The sequence below is a fragment of the Schistocerca cancellata genome, chromosome 1 (assembly GCF_023864275.1).
Source record: "Schistocerca cancellata isolate TAMUIC-IGC-003103 chromosome 1, iqSchCanc2.1, whole genome shotgun sequence".
Lineage (NCBI taxonomy): Eukaryota > Metazoa > Arthropoda > Insecta > Orthoptera > Acrididae > Schistocerca > Schistocerca cancellata.
In genome coordinates this window covers 1,202,260,729-1,202,279,893 of record NC_064626.1, presented here as the reverse complement: position 1 = coordinate 1,202,279,893, position 19,165 = coordinate 1,202,260,729, and the positions used below count along the sequence as shown (strand labels likewise).

The 19,165-nt window shown below is 41.7% G+C and overlaps 1 protein-coding gene across 2 annotated transcripts in view; it reads right to left on the bottom strand.

The window, feature by feature from the left end:
- The window catches only part of LOC126094596 (lachesin), a 326,905-nt gene that overhangs the window by 31,309 nt on the left and 276,431 nt on the right, over positions 1–19,165 (bottom strand). Inside the window, exon 8 of one of the 2 annotated variants that reach the window (XM_049909067.1) lies at positions 3,296–3,475. The exons of the other annotated variant lie outside the window; for it this stretch is intronic. Within the exon in view, the coding sequence (XP_049765024.1) occupies positions 3,296–3,475 (180 nt within the window). The remainder of the gene's footprint in view (positions 1–3,295; positions 3,476–19,165) is intronic. 2 annotated transcript variants of the gene reach the window in all.

Here is a 19,165-nt window from a genome sequence, read left to right as displayed (position 1 = left end):
CAGACCAATGTATTCGCGAAATTTGACTGCTCTACAGTAATAATTTGTTGTTGCTGAGATTTTTGCGTTACATTTTCAACAGCAAAAATTCAGTATACGAATGATAAAATCTGTTATAAATTGTGCAAATGATTTAATCCAGTAGTTGACTGCACAGTATGTATAAAAACATCCGATACCCTTTTAAATGCGACACTAAGTGCGAATCTTAACGAAAATAGTGCTTTTCGATACACTAACTCATACATGTAGTAAATTTTGTAACAATTATTTCAGGCACTACACAGCTGGGCTTCACATATTACCATTTCCTCTCATCTCCGAAACATGCCAGGCAATAGATCATAAACATGCAATGTCAATTTCAAATTTCTCCACTTATTTCAGTGTCTTGCTTAAAGGTTACACCTTCTTTTTAACACCTGTGCCCCTACTAGAGCTAGCAGAGCCTTACACAAATATCACATTTACCTACATCTACATCTACATCTATATCCATACCCCGCAAGCCACCTGACGGTGTGTGGCGGAGGGTACCTTGGGTACCCATATCGGATCTCCCTTCTATTCCAGTCTCGTATTGTTCGTGGAAAGAAGGATTGTCGATATGCTTCTGTGTGGGCTCTAATCTCTCTGATTTTATCCTCATGGTCTCTTCGCGAGATATACGTAGGAAGTAGCAATATACTGCTTGACTCTTCGGTGAAGGTATGTTCTCGAAACTTCAACAAAAGCCCCTACCGAGCTACTGAGCGTCTCTCCTGCACAGTCTTCCACTGGAGTTTATCATCTCCGTAACGCTTTCGCGGTTACTAAATGATTCTGTAACGAAGCGCGCTGCTCTCCATTGGATCTTCTCTATCTCTTCTATCAACCCTATCTGGTACGGATCCCACACTGCTGAGCAGTATTCAAGCTGTGGGCGAACAAACGTACTGTAATCTACTTCCTTTGTTTTCGGATTGCATTTCCTTAGGATTCTTACAATGAATCTCAGTCTGGCATCTGCTTTACCAACGATCAACTTTATACGATCATTCCATTTTAAATCACTCCCAGGTAATTTATGGAATTAACTGCCTCCAGTTGCTCACCTGCTATATTGTAACTAAACGATAAGGGATCTATCTTTCTATGTATTCGCATCACATTACACTTGTCTACATTGAGATTCAATTGCCATTCCCTGCACCATGCGTCAATTAGCTGCAGATCCTCCTGCATTTCAGTACAATTTTCCAGTGTTACAACCTCTCGATATACCACAGCATCATCCGCAAAAAGCCTCAGTGAACTTCCGAAGTCATCCACAAGGTCATTTATGTATATTGTGAATAGCAACGGTCCCACGACAGTACCCCATGGCACACCCGAAATCACTCCCACTTCGGGAGACTTCTCTCCATTGAGAATGACACGCTGCGTCCTGTTATCTAGGAACTCTTCAATCCAATTACACAATTGGTCTGATAGTCCATATGCTCTTACTTTGTTCATTAAACGACTGTGGGGAACTGTATCGAACGCCTTGCGGAAGTCAAGAAACTCAGCATCTACCTGTGAACCCGTGTCTATAGCCCTCTGAGCCTTTATATACGCCCGATGTTCGGTTGAAATTGTTCCAAAAGTTGCATGGCAATTTTTATTTGTCAATCAATTCTCACATCCATACATTCAAGGAGACACACCACGGTTCTTTCTTCGCCACACTGCCCCCTCGATATAACAGGTTAGCATATCAGTTTTCCAGGCGACTCAATAAACTTCAAATATCCTAAGAAAAATCTCACATACTGAAAGCGTAGGAAAAATGAGAGAAGCTTGTGGTTATAGCATAAGTTAACAGCAAAAGTTATATTTCAAAATAAACAGGCACTCTCTTAATTCATGACGTTTGTATTAGAAAATTGGAAAGTGGTCCTTGAACGAAACTAGCCACTTATTAATGAATATTTATAACAACTGCCGGTGATATCATGTTGCTCAATGACCAAGTGCAAGTCGTTCTCTTGGACGCCACTTTGGTGGCATACGTTTCTCCAATCTATCTCAGATATCCTACAGTAAACAGGGAATCTACAGTTTAATGTAGAATTCACGTGGAACCACTTGTCGTTCCTGACGGTTCCTCACTCTCCACATTAGATCAAAGGCAGTTCAAATGTCTCCGCTCCAGCTGGAATGTGATTCAGCGACTGTTTGATTTCCCGGCGAGAGCTTTGCCACTAGAACACTAAGCATGACAACCGTAGCATACAGTACTACATATTATCATTTATAATGTCAAAAATACGAGAGCTAGTCGGAAAGTAGGTTCCAATAGGTCGCGTAGTGGAAACAGCAGTTAAAATCTGATGAAAATTTACACTGATGAGTTAGGCAGTGTCTCTAGTATGCCTGTCGATCGCGTTACATCGCTCTTTTCAGTTCTGAACACTCAATGAGCATGGAAAGATGCCTCGAACAAAAGCGCCTCCCACCAAATATGCGTGCCTGCTGTGAGGTTTGACCTGATTTCGTGCAACCCCACATAACGTGCCTGTCATGCATTTCCTTCTTCTCTTGGCCATACACTCCAGGCGCAATGAGGACGCCCCTGCAGCGTTTTCGATCGGAAGAGGTTACCATACAGCCCAGACTTGACTCCCTCCGATGTTCATTTCAGATCACATGAAACACTGGCTATGAAGACAAAATTTTGGCACAGGCGACGAACAGCAAACCAGCGTATAGAAGTGGCAGAAAGCGGAGGGGGCTGTTTTCTATGACGAGGTTGTTGGAAAATTAGTACAACTCTACAACAAATGTCCAAGTCGGAGTGGCGACTTTGTAGAGAAGTAGGGGGAAAGTGTAGCAAAAATAGCATTTTTTTTAATTTTCACTGTGGTTTCCTTGCCGCCACCCGTCGGATTACTTTGCGAGTAGCCCTTGTAGTTCCCACCACCCAGTTCTGACTAAGCTATTCTGAGAGATCTCCCCCGGTTGTAAGGCAAACGACAAAAATAGAAAAACGTTCCAAACTATTCCGGACTGGAATGCTGCCTCACAACCAGTTCACTTAATAGTGGATCATTTCTCCAACGAACTGTCCTATCTAGAGGATGGAAAGCACAAGGAAAACACTTGTGGTAGGCTCATACCTGACAATAATTGGGACATCAACAATCATAAAAATATGGATTATAGGAACATAAATAATTCGTTTGGGCACCAATCTGCTATCTGTGACATCCAAATAGAGTGAACAGTGATAGTGACAAAACCTCGATAGGAAAGAGGAGTGAGAGTGGCGTACCTTGCAAGGCGCCTGAGAGCCCGGGGGCGGCAGTTGTCGCGGGGGCGGGAGCCGGAGCGGGCGGGGAGAGGCCCACCCCCACCCCCCTGCGGTCTACGGCGGCCGCGCTGCCCGCCGGGGCGCCGTCTACGGCCGCGTCTTGACGCACTGGCCACTGCGTGGGAGGAGACGCGAGTCTCTCTGTGAACAAAACACGGACGTTCAGTTACAGAGAGCAGCACCATCTGCGCTGTATTCGAGAGGAGTACAGGGCCTGTCTTTCCTTTACTTACACACGTTTCCATAACAATGTAAAATATTCCCTCTACCCAGTACAAGTAATTTTCTTAGCACGTGATTTACCGGGGAAAGTGAGACATCTAGTTGGAAAAACAAATACTCTTGTGAAAGATTCTAAACACATTTTAGAAATCCATATGCGGTGACGATAACCAAGAGTGACATACCCGTAATTTCGACGTAAGTATTTATTTACTAACATAAAATAGCAGATACTATGGAGAACATAGGACAGAATGTTGCTCCTGATTTGTATGACCTGATCGAATTACATCTGCGATCGAGGTGGTTCAAGTACAAAGGAGAGGTAAATGACCGGTCTAATGGCGTTGCTATGGGTTCATGTTTGTCACCACTAACAGGTGATATTTTTACTGAACATTTAGAACAACGGGTATTAACTTCACTAATACCTTATTGGCTTTGCTGTATAGCCGTCAGATTCGTTGTATGGCCACACAGAAATAAAGAGCTTCGTAGATTCCGCAAGTTTTGTATGAGCCTATCCGAGTTGCCCGGATATGTATTTATTTGTCTCCTATTAGTCCATCTCTTCCTTCATTCTTTCTCTGTCCACCTCATATTGTCCCACTTCTTGTGGTACGTAAGGACGCTACCCAAGTTTCTCTATCCCATATTTTTTTGATTTGTCTGTTTCTATATACTTACTTCCCCCACCTGCCTTTATTGGCTACGAGTGCTCTGTTTTCTTTATATTTTACGGTTTCTGTTATAATGTGGTTGTTATCGCATCTGTTTTCCTGCCTGCGTACCACCATTTGGTACTACCATTAGAGTGTACCCTGTGAGTTTACTTGGTTTTTATGGTAGAAATCCTTGCCATTTTGGGTGGTCGACTACATCGTTCTGCCGAATTTGTTACCTGACTACAGTTCTTTCGATGGACGCTTTATTTTATTTTAACTGAGAATGTTGAAGTGTCCATTAAGTTCTGGTGTGGGCTGATTGTGAGTACTAAGTTACTACTTGGAGTACAGACGATATTTGCTTATGATGTTTTTCCCCATTTTTAACTCAGATGTATGTTTGAGGATGCAGCTGAAAACTGTGAAAACAGTCGGCTTAATGAAGGATCACTTCACAGCTGTTGCTGTTCTTCATTTATCATTATGTATTTCGACAGCTGTGGCTACCGATAGTATGAAGTTTTTTGTGATTGTTAACTGTCTACATTCTCTCTCACTAACAAGTATTTTAATCTCTTAGACAATTGTTCACACCTATAAGACACACTGAAAAGGTTGTAGCGCTTTGCATTGGATCTCTGACTGCGCTTTCTTTGTAACAGACTCTGTGGCTGGTCGGACTCGTTGTTGGAACTTAATAACCAGTAGTGATGGGCACCTGGAAATTAGTCGCCAGCAGTGACGGAAGTCCCGTTGGACAGTTGGAGGTGAACGGCCAGCAGTGATGGATGTTAGATGTGAGAAGTTAACATTGATGCAAGGTAGAGGTCTGAAGTTTTAGCGTAGGCTAACGATCTGTACATGTTAGACCCGGAGATTGAATATTATTCTTGATTATATAACGTTGTACTAGATGTCAGTGACGATTTATACTCGTGTCTGAACTGGATGTCACATTATTAAAGGTAAAAAATATATTATTTGGTTAGCAACAAAATCCTTCCTTTGCTAACCTCATCCCATTAGTAGTTAGTGACTTGGGTAGTAAGAATGTTTTATTTAGCCGGCAGTATCGCCGCAGTAGTTCGCATAATGAAGATTATTGTGAGGCAAATGCTTAATGAAATGTATAGGTTATTGTTAAGATTTCTTTTTAGTCAGGGCCGATCTTTTGAATTAATTATTTGAAGTCAGGTTATCCCTTTTTTGAGCAGTCAGATTGCTTTGCGCTAGAACATTGTGGGTCAATGTTGACATGGTAAGAAGAAATAAAGAGAAAGTAGGTTCACTTGCATTCAGTTTCCCTCAGTAGTTTCAGTAAAACTTTTACTAAAGAAGTTTCAAAGTGACTGAGTGCACAACTAATATGTGGTGCACTGATCTTCATAATCCTACTTGATATTCCATCATATTCACTGGTGGTTTTACTCTTCAATGACGTTATAAATTCTATTTCATCTTTCCTTCATACATTGAAGGCTTTCACGACAGGATGTTTCAGCTTCTGAGTAACGGCTCAAATCGGGAACATTTTAAGGAAACATAACGTTCCACCGATTTTCAGACCAACTAAGAAAATAGGCCAGGCACTTCGTTCCGTTAAGGATAAACGTCCCCTTCTGTCTGCAAGTGGTGTATACAAGATTCCGTGTACGTTTGGTAAAGTCTACATTGGAACTACAAAGAGACGTGTGAATACACGGTTGAAGGAACATAAAAGTCTTTGTCGACTAGAGAAAACAGACAAGTCAGTCGTGGTGGAACATGCTCTTCAGTCAGGTGATCACGTAGTGAAATTTTCGGAATCTGAATGTACTACAACCAACTATTATCCATGGCTAAATAGAGAAGCCATCGAAATATATAAACATGGGGATAATTTTAATAGAAAAGAAGAAGCCATAAAACTCAGCGACAAATGGACAGTGGTGCTACAGAATCGCTGAGAAGTTTTTATCTTTGACGTACTATGATCTATTATCTTCGACAAGGTTAATCTCTGCTATCACGTGAAATCCAGACCACGCTCACTTTCCAGGGTATTTAGGCCGCTGTTCGACGTCCGAGCTACGGTCGCATTTTCGAATCCTGCCTCGGGCATGGATGTGTGTGATGTCCTTAGGTTAGTTAGGTTTAAACAGTTCTAAGTTCTAGGGACCCGTGGTCTAGGGGTAGCGTCTTTGATTCATAATCAAAACGTCTTCGGTCACGGGTTCGATCCCTGCCACTGTGTAAATTTTGTTAAATAATCAGCATTGGCGGCCGAAGACTTCCGGCATAGGAAGTCAGCCTCATTCTGCCAACGGCCCTGTCAAAGAGGGCGGAGGAGCGGATAGAGGTTCAGGGCACTCTCTTGTCCTAGGAGTGGGAAATTGCGCCTAAAGGCGGAAGAATCAGCAATGATCAACGACATGAGGATGCAGAATGCAACGGAAACCACTGCTTTAAAAACACGTAACGTGTATCCAAAGGGCACGTGGCCTGTAATTGAAGAAGTGTCATGATGATCTCTCCATTGGCAAAAGATTCCGGAATAACCCCCATTCGGATCTCCGGGACGGGACTGCCAAGGGGGAGGTTACCATGCGAAAAAGATTGAATAATCTACGAGAGGATAACGTTCTACTATTCGGGTCGTGGAATGTCAGAAGCTTGAACGTGGTAGGGAAACTAGAAAATCTGAAAAGGGAAATTCAAAGGCTCAATCTAGATATAGTAGGGGTCAGTGAAGTGGAAGGAAGACAAGGATTTCTGGTCAGATAAGTATCGGGTAATATCAACAGCAGCAGAAAATGATATAACAGGTGTAGGATTCGTTATGAATAGGAAGGTAGGGCAGAGGGTGTGTTACTGTGAACAGTTCAGTGACCGGGTTGTTCTAATCAGAATCGACAGCAGATCAACACCGACAACGATAGTTCAGGTATACATGACGACGTCGCAAGCTGAAGATGAACAGATAGAGAAAGCGTATGAGGATATTGAAAGGGTAATGCAGTATGTAAAGGGGGACAAAAATCTAATAGTCATGAGCGACTGGAATGCAGTTGTAGGGGAAGGAGTAGAAGAAAAGGTTACAGGAGAATATGGGCTTGGGACAAGGAATGAAAGAGGAGAATGACTAATTGAGTTCTGTAACAAGTTTCAGCTAGTAATAGCGTATACCCTGTTCAAGAATCACAAGAGGAGGAGGTATACTTGGAAAAGGCCGGGAGATACGGGAAGATTTCAATTAGATTACATCATGGTCAGACAGAGATTCCGAAATCAGATACTGGATTGTAAGGCGTACCCAGGAGCAGAATTAGACTCAGATCATAATATAGTAGTGATGAAGAGTAGGCTGAAGTTCAAGACATTAGTCAGGAAGAATCAATACGCAAAGAAGTGGGATACGGAAGTACTAAGGAATGACGAGATACGTTTGAAGTTCTCTAACGCTATAGATACAGCAATGAGGAATAGCGTAGTAGGCAGTACAGTTGAAGAGGAATGGATATCTCTAAAAAGGGCCATCACAGAAGTTGGGAAGGAAAATACAGGTACAAAGAAGGTAGCTGCGAAGAAACCATTGGTAATAGATGAAATACTTCAGTTGATTGATGAAAGGAGGAAGTACAAACATGTTCCGGGAAAATCAGGAATACAGAAATACAAGTCGCAGAGAAATGAAATAAATAGTAAGTGCAGGGAAGCTAAGACGAAATGGCTGCAGGAAAAATGTGCAGACATCGAAAAAGATATGATTGTCGGAAGGACAGTCTCAGCATACAGGAAAGTCAAAACAACCTTTGGTGACATTAAAAGCAACGGTGGTAACAATAAGAGTGCAACGGGAATTCCACCGTTAAATGTAGAGGAGAGAGCAGATAGGTGGAAAGAATACATTGAAAGCCTCTATGAGGGTGAAGATTTGTCTGATGTGATAGAAGAAAAAACAGGAGTCGATTTAGAAGAGATAGGGGATCCAGTATTAGAATCGGAATTTAAAAAAAACTTTGGAAGACTTACAGTAAAATAAGGCAGAAGGGATAGATAACATTCCACCAGAATTTCTAAAATCATTCGGGGAAGTGGCAACAAAACAAGTATTCACGTTGGTGTGTAGAATATATGAGCCTGGCGATATACCATCTGACTTTCGGAAAAGCATCATCCATACAATTCCGAAGACGGCAAGAGCTGACAAGTGCGAGAATTATCGCACAATCAGCGTAACAGCTCATGCATCGAAGCTGCTTACAAGAATAATATACAGAAGAATGGGAAAGAAAATTGAGAATGCGCTAGGTGACGATCAGTTCGGCTTTAGGAAAAGGAAAAGTAAAGGGACGAGAGAGGCAATTCTAACGTTACGGCTAATAATGGAAGCATGGCTAAAGAAAAGTCAAGACACTTTCATAGGATTTGTCGACCTGGAAAAAGCGTTCGACAATATAAAATGGTGCAAGTTGTTCGAGATTCTGAAAACAGTAGGGGTAAGCTATAGGGAGAGACGGGTCATATACAATATGTACAACAACCAAGAGGGAATAATAAGAGTGGACGGTCAAGAACGAAGTGCTCGTATTAAGAAGGGTGTAAGACAAGGCTGTAGCCTTTCGCCCCTACTCTTCAATCTCTACATCGAGGAAGCAATGATGGAAATAAAAGAAAGGTTGATTAGTGGAATTAAAATACAAGGTGAAAGGATATCAATGATACGATTCGCTGATGACATTGCTATCCTGAGTGAAAGTGAAGAAGAATTAAATGATCTGCTTAACGGAATGAACAGTCTAATGAGTACACAGTATGGTTTGAGAGTAAATCGGAGAAAGACGAAGGTAATGAGAAGTAGTAGAAATGAGAACAGCGAGAAACTTAACATCAGGATTGATGGTCACGAAGTCAATGAAGTTAAGGAATTCTGCTACCTAAGCAGTAAAATAACCAATGACGGACGGAGCAAGGAGGACACCAAAACCAGACTCGCTATGGCAAAAAAGGCATTTCTGGCCAAGAGAAGTCTACTAATATCAAATACCGGCCTTAATTTGAGGATGAAATTTATGAGGATGTACGTGTGGAGTACAGCATTGTATGGTAGTGAAACATGGACTGTGGGAAAACCGGAACAGAAGAGAATCGAAGCATTTGAGATGTGGTGCTATAGACGAATGTTGAAAATTAGGTGGACTGATAAGGTAAGGAATGAGGAGGTTCTACGCAGAATCGGAGAGGAAAGGAATATGTGGAAAACAGTGATAAGGAGAAGGGACAGGATGATAGGACATCTGCTAAGACATGAGGGAATGACTTTCATGGTACTAGAGGGAGCTGTAGAGGGCAAAAACTATAGAGGAAGACAGAGATTGGAATACGTCAAGCAAATAATTGAGGACGTAGGTTGCAAGTGCTTCTCTGAGATGAAGAGGTTAGCGCAGGAAAGGAATTCGTGGCAGGCCGCATCAAACTAGTCAATAGACCGATGTCCAAAAAAAAAAAAAAAGTTCTAGGGGACTGATGACCTCAGATGTTAAGTCCCATAGTGATCAGAGCCATTTGAACCATTCGACGTCCGACTCGTCAGTCAGCAAGACTCAGCACAACTAGGAGCACCTCCGAAAATGTCCAACGTAGCCTTGGAAGAAATGTCAGGGACTGAAGAGTTTCATGGACCCCAGTCATATAACCCGGAATAATTCTCATAATCTTTTCTTGTTTCCAGTAAGTGCATGTTGTCTAGTTACATCGGAACACCATCTTTGAAGAAGTCTGCGTATTTATCTGAACCAACAACCTTTCGATTTAGTTTGCTGACTGTTGACAAGAAGTAATTATTAAAAATTTGTGCAAATGTGGTGGATTACTAACTGCTTCATTCTCGCGTAGGGGATGTGTAATATATTCAGCAGCTTCATTCTGCCAGATACCCCTCTCGCAATTGACCAAATTGTTTTAATGTTATTCTGAGAGATTTTTATCTCATTGTGTAAAGCATTCTGTCGGCCTGTCTGATGACATTTCTCAGCACTTCGAAGAATTATCTGTCGTAAAATTCTGTTAGTGGAGTCTGAGTGTCTTTCTTTGTGTGATACTCCTGTTTCCTCCACCATAATAACCTACTGCCCATTAGTTATCCTTATCGGTTTCTTACCTGTACTGCATGTCTGCCTGCATCTTTCAATGGTAAAGAGCTATCGGATGAGGTGATAATGGTTTGAAGAAATGTAATATATTTATCTGTTCAAGTTGTCTTTATTGTAGACTTCTTGTCATGTTTTCCCTTCGATGTTGGCTGTAAATGTCTGCATTGCTGTTAACTCCCATAGTGCTCAGAGCCATTGTCTGCATTGCCAGTGAACTCATATATATAAATAATTTGTTCACTACTTTGGAACATAAAGTTGCCTTAATTTCTTTCGGTATCACTATCTCTGGTTCATGATCTGACATGCCATTATTTACTCTTCTCACACAGTGCCCTTCAACCAGAGATCAATCTATCTATGATCTGTCTATGACCGTACAGCTGTTTCCCTTAACTCTAGATGGAAAGCACCGCATGTGTACCAAGTTGCAGGATTCAAGAAAGCACACTAATATTCGGCACAGTTAAGTTTAAATTGAAAATCCGTACACAAAATCAGTTTCATATCGTTTTCAAGAATCGAGTCTACCACATATACGAGCTTTACGGAGTATCGGAGCAGACCTACGATTGGATTCAAGTCTTTCTTGCAGATAGAACTCAACACGTTGCTCTTAACGGAACTAAATCGACAGATGTAAAGGTAATATCCGGAGTACCACAGGGAAGTGTGATAGGACCGTCGCTGTTCGCAATATATATAAATGGTCTGGTAGAAAGCGTCGTATGCTCTTTAAGGCTATTCGCAGATGATGCAGTTGTTTATACCAAAGTAGCAACGCCGGAAGATAGCAAGAATTTGCAGAACGACCTGCAGAGAATTGATGAATGGTGCAGGCTCTGACTATTGACACTGAACGTAAATAAATGTAACATACTGCGCATACATAGGAAAAGGGATCCACTACTGTACAGCTACACTATTGATGAAAAACAGCTGGAGACAGCGTCTGCTGTAAAATATTCAGGCGTAGCCATCCATAGCGACCTTAAGTGTAGTGACCATATGAAACAGATAGTGGGAAATGCAGGCACAAGGCTCAGAATCATCGGAAGAATCTTAAGGAAATGTGATTCATCCACGAAAGAAGTGGCTTATAAGGCGCTTGTTCGCCCGATTCTTGAGTATTGTTCATCTATCTGGGATCCCTATCAGGTAGTACTGATAGAGGAGATAGAGAAGATCCAACGAAAAGCGGCGCGTTTTGTCACGGGATCGTTTAGCTGGCGAGAGAGCGTAACGGAGATGCTACACAAATTCCACTGGCAGACGTTACAAGAAAGACGTTGTGCATCACACTGAGATTTACTATTGAAATTTTGGGACAGCATTTTTCAGGAGGAGTCAGACAACATATTACTTCCTCCCCCCTCTCCCCCCTCCTCCCACATACATCACACGTGTTGACCACGAGGAGAAAATCCGAGAAATTAGAGCCAATACAGAAGATTACCGACAATCATTCTTCCCACGCACTATTCGCGAGAGGAATAGGATCGGAGGGATCAGATAGTGGTACCGAAGGTACCCTCCGCCACACACCATTAGTTGTGTGTAGATCCAGATCAGTCTTCAGGTATAAGGCTTTTACACTATACTTCGCATAAATGACCACCATTCCTTCTGCAAAGGACTCCTTGAATAGAAATCAGTTAAGTCCTACCACTCCAAAGGAAGCCTTATGATTTCGTCACTACATAAAGGATGATCTGAGACACAAATAACGTAAATATGAGGGTTTATTAGTTGTTTATCGTCTTTACCTTTAATTTCACTAATATTCTGATGAAATATACTTACTGTGACTTCTAATCCGCATTACCCATCAATTTAACTAACTTAAGACATCAAAGGAAGCATTCTAAGAGAAGTACCGACATCTGCGACTTGATTTCCTCCTAACTAGAAATTTGCCTTGAGGGAGCCGAGATCCTCCTTCTACAAAGTCGCGTGTAACCTTCACCAAATATCTCTCCCCTCATTTCATCATAAAAAGAGGTCTAACTCCGATCTGATTGTGCTCAGATCCACCTACTGTATTTTCACTTATAAGTTTCCCTCCCCAATCTTGTTCAGGTTTATGTTGTCCCTGGTATAGGTTGACCTATCTATACACTCAAATGACATCACAAAATGTGTGCCACATCCTGACGATGGTGGGAGTCTGCGGCATAGTACCTGCTCCTACAACTACTTCGCTACGTTTACTCCAGTGAAACCACTCAATACACAATTCACACTGTATCCCACAACTCACTAACCTACACGTGCACTTCTCCCATGTGGCCGAACGTAGTAGAATGTTTATTCAAATGCAATGAGATAACAGGAAACAACACACACTACAAATCACGCCATAAACTACCAGTAAGGTGTCTACATAATAGCACTAAAACACTAAAGCCTTATAAGGGTATGTAGCTTAGCTTTCAACAGTTACTGAATGATAAATGTAACGTGTGTGAGCACTAGCAATCCTAGCTATCTGCAAATAAATCAGTAGCCTACAGTGTAACTTGATCTGCTATACATTTACCATACATGGTTCCTCTGCACCAGCATTCTTCATGAGCGGCTCATGATCTGATTACAAACGTGTTGCTCGCAGGTGTATACACACCTTTAGAATGCTTGAACTGACTAGCCGTTGTTCTTAACTTTGAAGTGAATGTTTTGAGAAAAGCGCAAAGAAACCGAACTATTGCTCAGCAGAATCTTTGACCGGTGATTGCTTCCATTGGACGTCTTCCTTACATAGTCAGTATTCTGCCTCACACAGATCTGTAGAACACGATTTTAAACTTACAGGGAATGCATTCACTGGTGTGAGTACGAGTGCTATGGCGACTGTGACACAAAATCAGTCAACATGTGACAACGGACATCTTTGTACAGGAAGTCAAATTCCAAAATGGCAGTAAGCCGTGGCGCCAAACAGGCGACGCCCTGTTATCAGTGACGTCGTCACCCTTTATGAATGACTGATAACTATGATGTCACAAGCCACACCCCTTTTACAATAACGTCGTATTAGCGTGAAATTAAAAAAAAGTGACGTTAAGGACAGTCAGTATCTGTCTCCACGTTCATTCTGAATGACTAGTATTATTCGAAAAAAATTATCAAAACCTCATCACAAATGCACAAAATGGCACAATGTTCGAAAAAGTATTGCCAGAACTATAATACTTCTTTATCGAAAATTAAGTAACCTTTATCAGAATAGCCTAAAATGTCATTATTCAGCGCGCACACCCACACCCACACACACACACACACACACACACACACACACTCTACTTACTATAATATTCAAATATAGTTATTATATATCTTTGATCATAAACGAAAATCCGAACTTTGCACAAAGTAAAACCGTTTCTTAAAAAAAATATGTGAAAACACAAGCACAAAATGTACATTGCACTACTCTCACTACCTACGTGCTCTGTAAATTTTTTTAAATAGTGCACTTGGCTTGCATACTTACTAGCTCTACTGACAAAACTTCAAGGTTAAGAAACACTGGTGATGACCAAAGCTTTATTATTGTACGACACTTTGCAAGGCACAATGGACTTAGTGCCTTGCAAAGTGTTGTTGATAAACTAAATTCAATGTGTATCACGCATAAAGGAAACCAAAACACATAAAAATGAGTACTACTGCTGATATTACTTGCAGCTAGAAGTGCACTTATTGAAACGAATATTTTTATGATTGTACTGAAGTGAAAAAAGTTATTACGGTGTCCAAATTTGCTAAAATTCATCTTATTTTGACTAAAACACATTAACAGTCACTCAGATACTACAACAACCCTAAGTTAGGGTGCTAACATGATCATGTAGTATAATGCTAAATCGAGGTGACAACAATGGACATCTTATGACAGTTTGGTTACCACTACTAGTGCACATTTATATAAGGTTAAAATGAGGTTTGATATGCTGTCCAACTATTTTTCAAAACCACCAAACATTTTTGTCAATACTAGTATATTAACTGAAGTTACAGAACAAAATGTTGGTCATCTTCTTCTGCCACACAGTCAAGACCACATGGCAGTTCACCTCTCCACAGTAAATTTGTGACAAACTGTCCCATTCATCCTGAAATAACAGCTAATTTGTTATTAATGACTTAATTTTACACTGAAGTTGCAATACTTGCCCTGTATTACTGCAAAACTATATGAAACAGCTCTCTATATTCCACCAAACACGTAATATATTTCCCTGTGTTACAGCAAGATCGAAACAAATTACCCTAAGCATCGACATGTTATAGCGTAACTGTAACATATTATCCCATTCATTGCCCTATTACAGTGGAAAAATGATGGTCAGTTTTTGGGGTGAGGAAATGATGGTTGGTTTAAAGGATACTTCCGTGACAGTCATATTAAAGGTGGTGCAGTGATTGACTGTTTCCTAGGTGAGCACCATTACCCCTGAGGCAGTTATTCTCAACTTACAGGATGAGCATCATTACACTGAAGCAATGATGGTCACTTTGGCACTAACTATTGAGCAATGGTGGAGGTGCCCACTGTTATCCCTGAACAAAATGATGCTCATTTTATGGGACTACTAGTATTAACCTTGGGGCCATGGTGGTCATTTTAAAGATGACCACAACTTTCACTTGGGCAAAGACAGTCAACTTACAGGGCCATTGTTATTACCCTCTTTGGATGATGATGGTCAGCTGACAATATGGCTGCTATTACCTTGAATACAGTAAGTCTGAGTCAGCAGTTCTTGAGTGGTTCTGACCACTCCTGATTCATTTCCGTCAGTGAAGTCATGTATGCGTAAATTACTTGGACAATAGGATATCACAATCTAAGATGTCAGATTCTTTAACATTAGGGTGGCATTCCTTGTAATAGCCAGTAAAACGATGCTGTTTCGTTTTCATGACTTGTGTAATAACACCCTGACATGATGCATTATGGTCGCCTGCATTGTGATGACATGCGGTTGAGGTCAGTGACCCAAGAGTGATGTCATTGTTGCATCAACAGTTGTAAGTAATCAGAACGAGCCATAACAAGGAGGAACTATTTGTCAACTGTTGGATAAGCCTACAATTACTTGAGGAAATGGCAAGCACTTTGTCAACTGATCACCATTTTCTAATGGGGGAGGGGGATAATGAGAGTTCACTGACCATTTTTGCCCCATGAGTAATAGCGTCACCCTGTAGACTGACCATCATTCCTGCAGGGTAATGGTGGCCACCGTGCAAGCTGACCCTTCAACCATCTCAGTCCTAATGCAGGTTACCCTGTAAATTCACTGTTAGTACCCCAGGGATCACCTTCTAAACTGACCATTACTGTTCCAGGAGTAATTGTCGTCACCTTGTAAACTGGATATCATTTCCCCTCCCCTGAGGTAATGGAGGTCTCCTTGTAAACTGATCACCACTGAACCCAGTGGTAACCGTGGTCAACCTGTAAACTGACGATAATTGCAATTTATTATATTTTTGCTGAAACATGTGACAGCTGTTACACTTTTGCTGTAACGTGGAGAAAATGGTCATAATTTTCCTGTAACTTTCTGATATATTGGGCAGTTTGATAAAATTTTTCTGAACATATGTATATGAGGGTGAAATGTCATGTAGTCTCCATTGACTTACAGAGGAAGGTGACTAATGTTTTGTCTTGCAAATTAAAGTTAATAATCCAGCATGGGGTCACTGTAATGATTGGGTGACCTTGAAAAGTAATTGGAAAGCATAGAAACTCCTATTTCTTCATTCTACGAACGTGTATGAAAACAGGTCATCAAAGTCTTATGTAATCTCCACTGCGTGACAGCCTAATTTACCACTATCAGTAGAAGTTGACAAAAGTTTTTGTACTGCAAAATAAAATGAATACCGTAGAATGGAGTAGCTACAATGTTTGGCAGCCTGGTATCGATTGAAACTGAACAAAGAATAGTCTCTAATAACTTTAATCCTCGAGCGGGTCTGCTGGTTTTCATAACAGACTCAAGCTCACGGTGTACTTTATACACAGTAAAGAATACCTGCCTCAAAGTTACGAAGGTAAACGTGTAAGAAGAAAAATCAGAGTTTAATCTTAGTTTAATTAAACATCAATAAACTAATCTTATATAATACGTACTAAAGTTCTGTGTAACTGAACAATAGTAAAATAAACTTTTATATCCTCTGTATTAACCCACAGTAATGACTCACTCGAAGCATTAAACAGCGCAGTTCGGTCAGATACCAGCCATATGTTTATTCGATTGTTCATTACCTCGTAGACAACTGCCTCATCGTGGGATTGCGCTGCTAGCTTCTAATGTGGTTTGTTTATTTTAAGGATAGTAATTTTTCTCTGTCCTAGCTCGCAGTTTATATTACTCCAGCGCACTTGCACGTATGACAACACAATTGATCCCTATGTTAGATGAAGCAATAATGAAGGAATAGTGCCAATATGCGAGCCATATGTATTTTTTTAATGTCACAGAAAGACATGATTGCTGTGCCATGTGTGTTTTGTGCTCGAATTCGTAAGCATTTTACGAAATAACTGTATTTTAGTGCAAAGATCAAATGTTTGTTCAAGATCAGTGATCAGTGGTGCAAAGAGGTATTGAAGTTTCATCTCTGTGGGTGGGCAACAATGATCCATCACTGTCTTAAGCCGTCGATACGTCTCATACTTGGACTGCTGTGAACTTACATAGTATTTGCGTATTACGAAATTGTGTAGATTTACTGATACAGCACAATCGTCAGAAGGCCTTTCTGGTACAGGTACTGGGTAGCTTCGTTTGTCTTCGGCTATGTTGTGTGTTAATGCACGTCATGCACAGGAGTATTTCAACTAGATTAGCAGCCGATTTTGGAAATACAGTCTGTAAACGTTTTAGAGAGAATTGGTTCCACTGTTACGATTGGTAGACTAGATGTCAAAGCCTTCCTCGAAAATGTAGGTGCATACACTGACGTGACAAAAGTTATGTGATACCTCCTAATGTGTGTCGAACTTCCATTTTCCCGGAGCATTCCAGCAATTCGACTTGACATGGGCGTACTATGTCGTTGGAAGTCCCCTACAGAAACAATGAGCCATGATGGCTCTATTAGACATCCGTAATTGCGAAAGTGTCACCGGAGTATGATTTTGTTCACGAACTGATGTATCCATTATGTCCCATAAATGTTCGATGTAATTCATGTCGGCAGATCTGGGTGGTCAAATAATTTGCTTTCCACAACGTTCTTCAATACGGCGCATTGTCAACCAAGAAAATTCCTTCGTTGTTTTGGAAGACAAAGTCCATTAATGGCGGATTATGGGCTCCAACTAGCCGATCATAACAATTTCCAATCAATGATCGGTTCACTTGGAACAGAGGAAGATCCATTCCATGCAGTCACACCCCACACCATTATCACCAGCTTGCGCATAGCCTTGTTGACAAATTGGGTTCATGGCTTCATGGGGTCTGCGCCACCCTCGAACCCTACCATCAGCTCTTATTAGCTAAAATCTGGTTCATCCGACCAGGCCACAGGTTTCCAGCCCCTAGAGTCCAACCGAAATGGTCACCAGCCCTGGAGAGAAGGAGCAGTTTTGTTATCAGAGGCACCCTCGTTCGTCGCTGCTGCCATTTCCCATTAACATCACATTTCGCCGCATTGTCCTAACGGATACGTTCGCAGTACCACCCACTTGGATATCTGGAGCTATTTCGTGTTGCTTGTCCGTTAGGACTGACAGCTCTACGCATACGCCGCAGATTTTGGTCGTTAAGTGAAGACCGTCGGCCACTCCATTTCCTGGTGAAACGTAATGCCTAAGACTCGGTATTCTTGACACACACTCGGATCTCGGAATATTGAATTCCCTAACGATTAATGGAAAATCCCATGAGACTAGCTCGAACTACCTACTTTGATCTACCGCATTCATAGTCTGTTAATTCCCGTTGCACGACTATAATAACGTCGGAAACCTTTTTGCATGAATCACGTAAATACAAATGACAGTTCCGTCAATCACTGCCCTTTCATATCTTGCGTGCGTGATGACTCTTGTCACCTCAGTGCATGTGCAGATATACACTCCTGGAAATTGAAATAAGAACACCGTGAATTCATTGTCCCAGGAAGGGGAAACTTTATTGACACATTCCTGGGGTCAGATACATCACATGATCACACTGACAGAACCACAGGCACATAGACACAGGCAACAGAGCATGCACAATGTCGGCACTAGTACAGTGTATATCCACCTTTCGCAGCAATGCAGGCTGCTATTCTCCCATGGAGACGATCGTAGAGATGCTGGATGTAGTCCTGTGGAACGGCTTGCCATGCCATTTCCACCTGGCGCCTCAGTTGGACCAGCGTTCGTGCTGGACGTGCAGACCGCGCGAGACGACGCTTCATCCAGTCCCAAACATGCTCAATGGGGGACAGATCCGGAGATCTTGCTGGCCAGGGTAGTTGACTTACACCTTATAGAGCACGTTGGGTGGCACGGGATACATGAGGACGTGCATTGTCCTGTTGGAACAGCAAGTTCCTTTGCCGGTCTAGGAATGGTAGAACGATGGGTTCGATGACGGTTTGGATGTACCGTGCACTATTCAGTGTCCCCTCGACGATCACCAGTGGTGTACGGCCAGTGTAGGAGATCGCTCCCCACACCATGATGCCGGGTGTTGGCCCTGTGTGCCTCGGTCGTATGCAGTCCTGATTGTGGCGCTCACCTGCACGGCGCCAAACACGCATACGACCATCATTGGCACCAAGGCAGAAGCGAC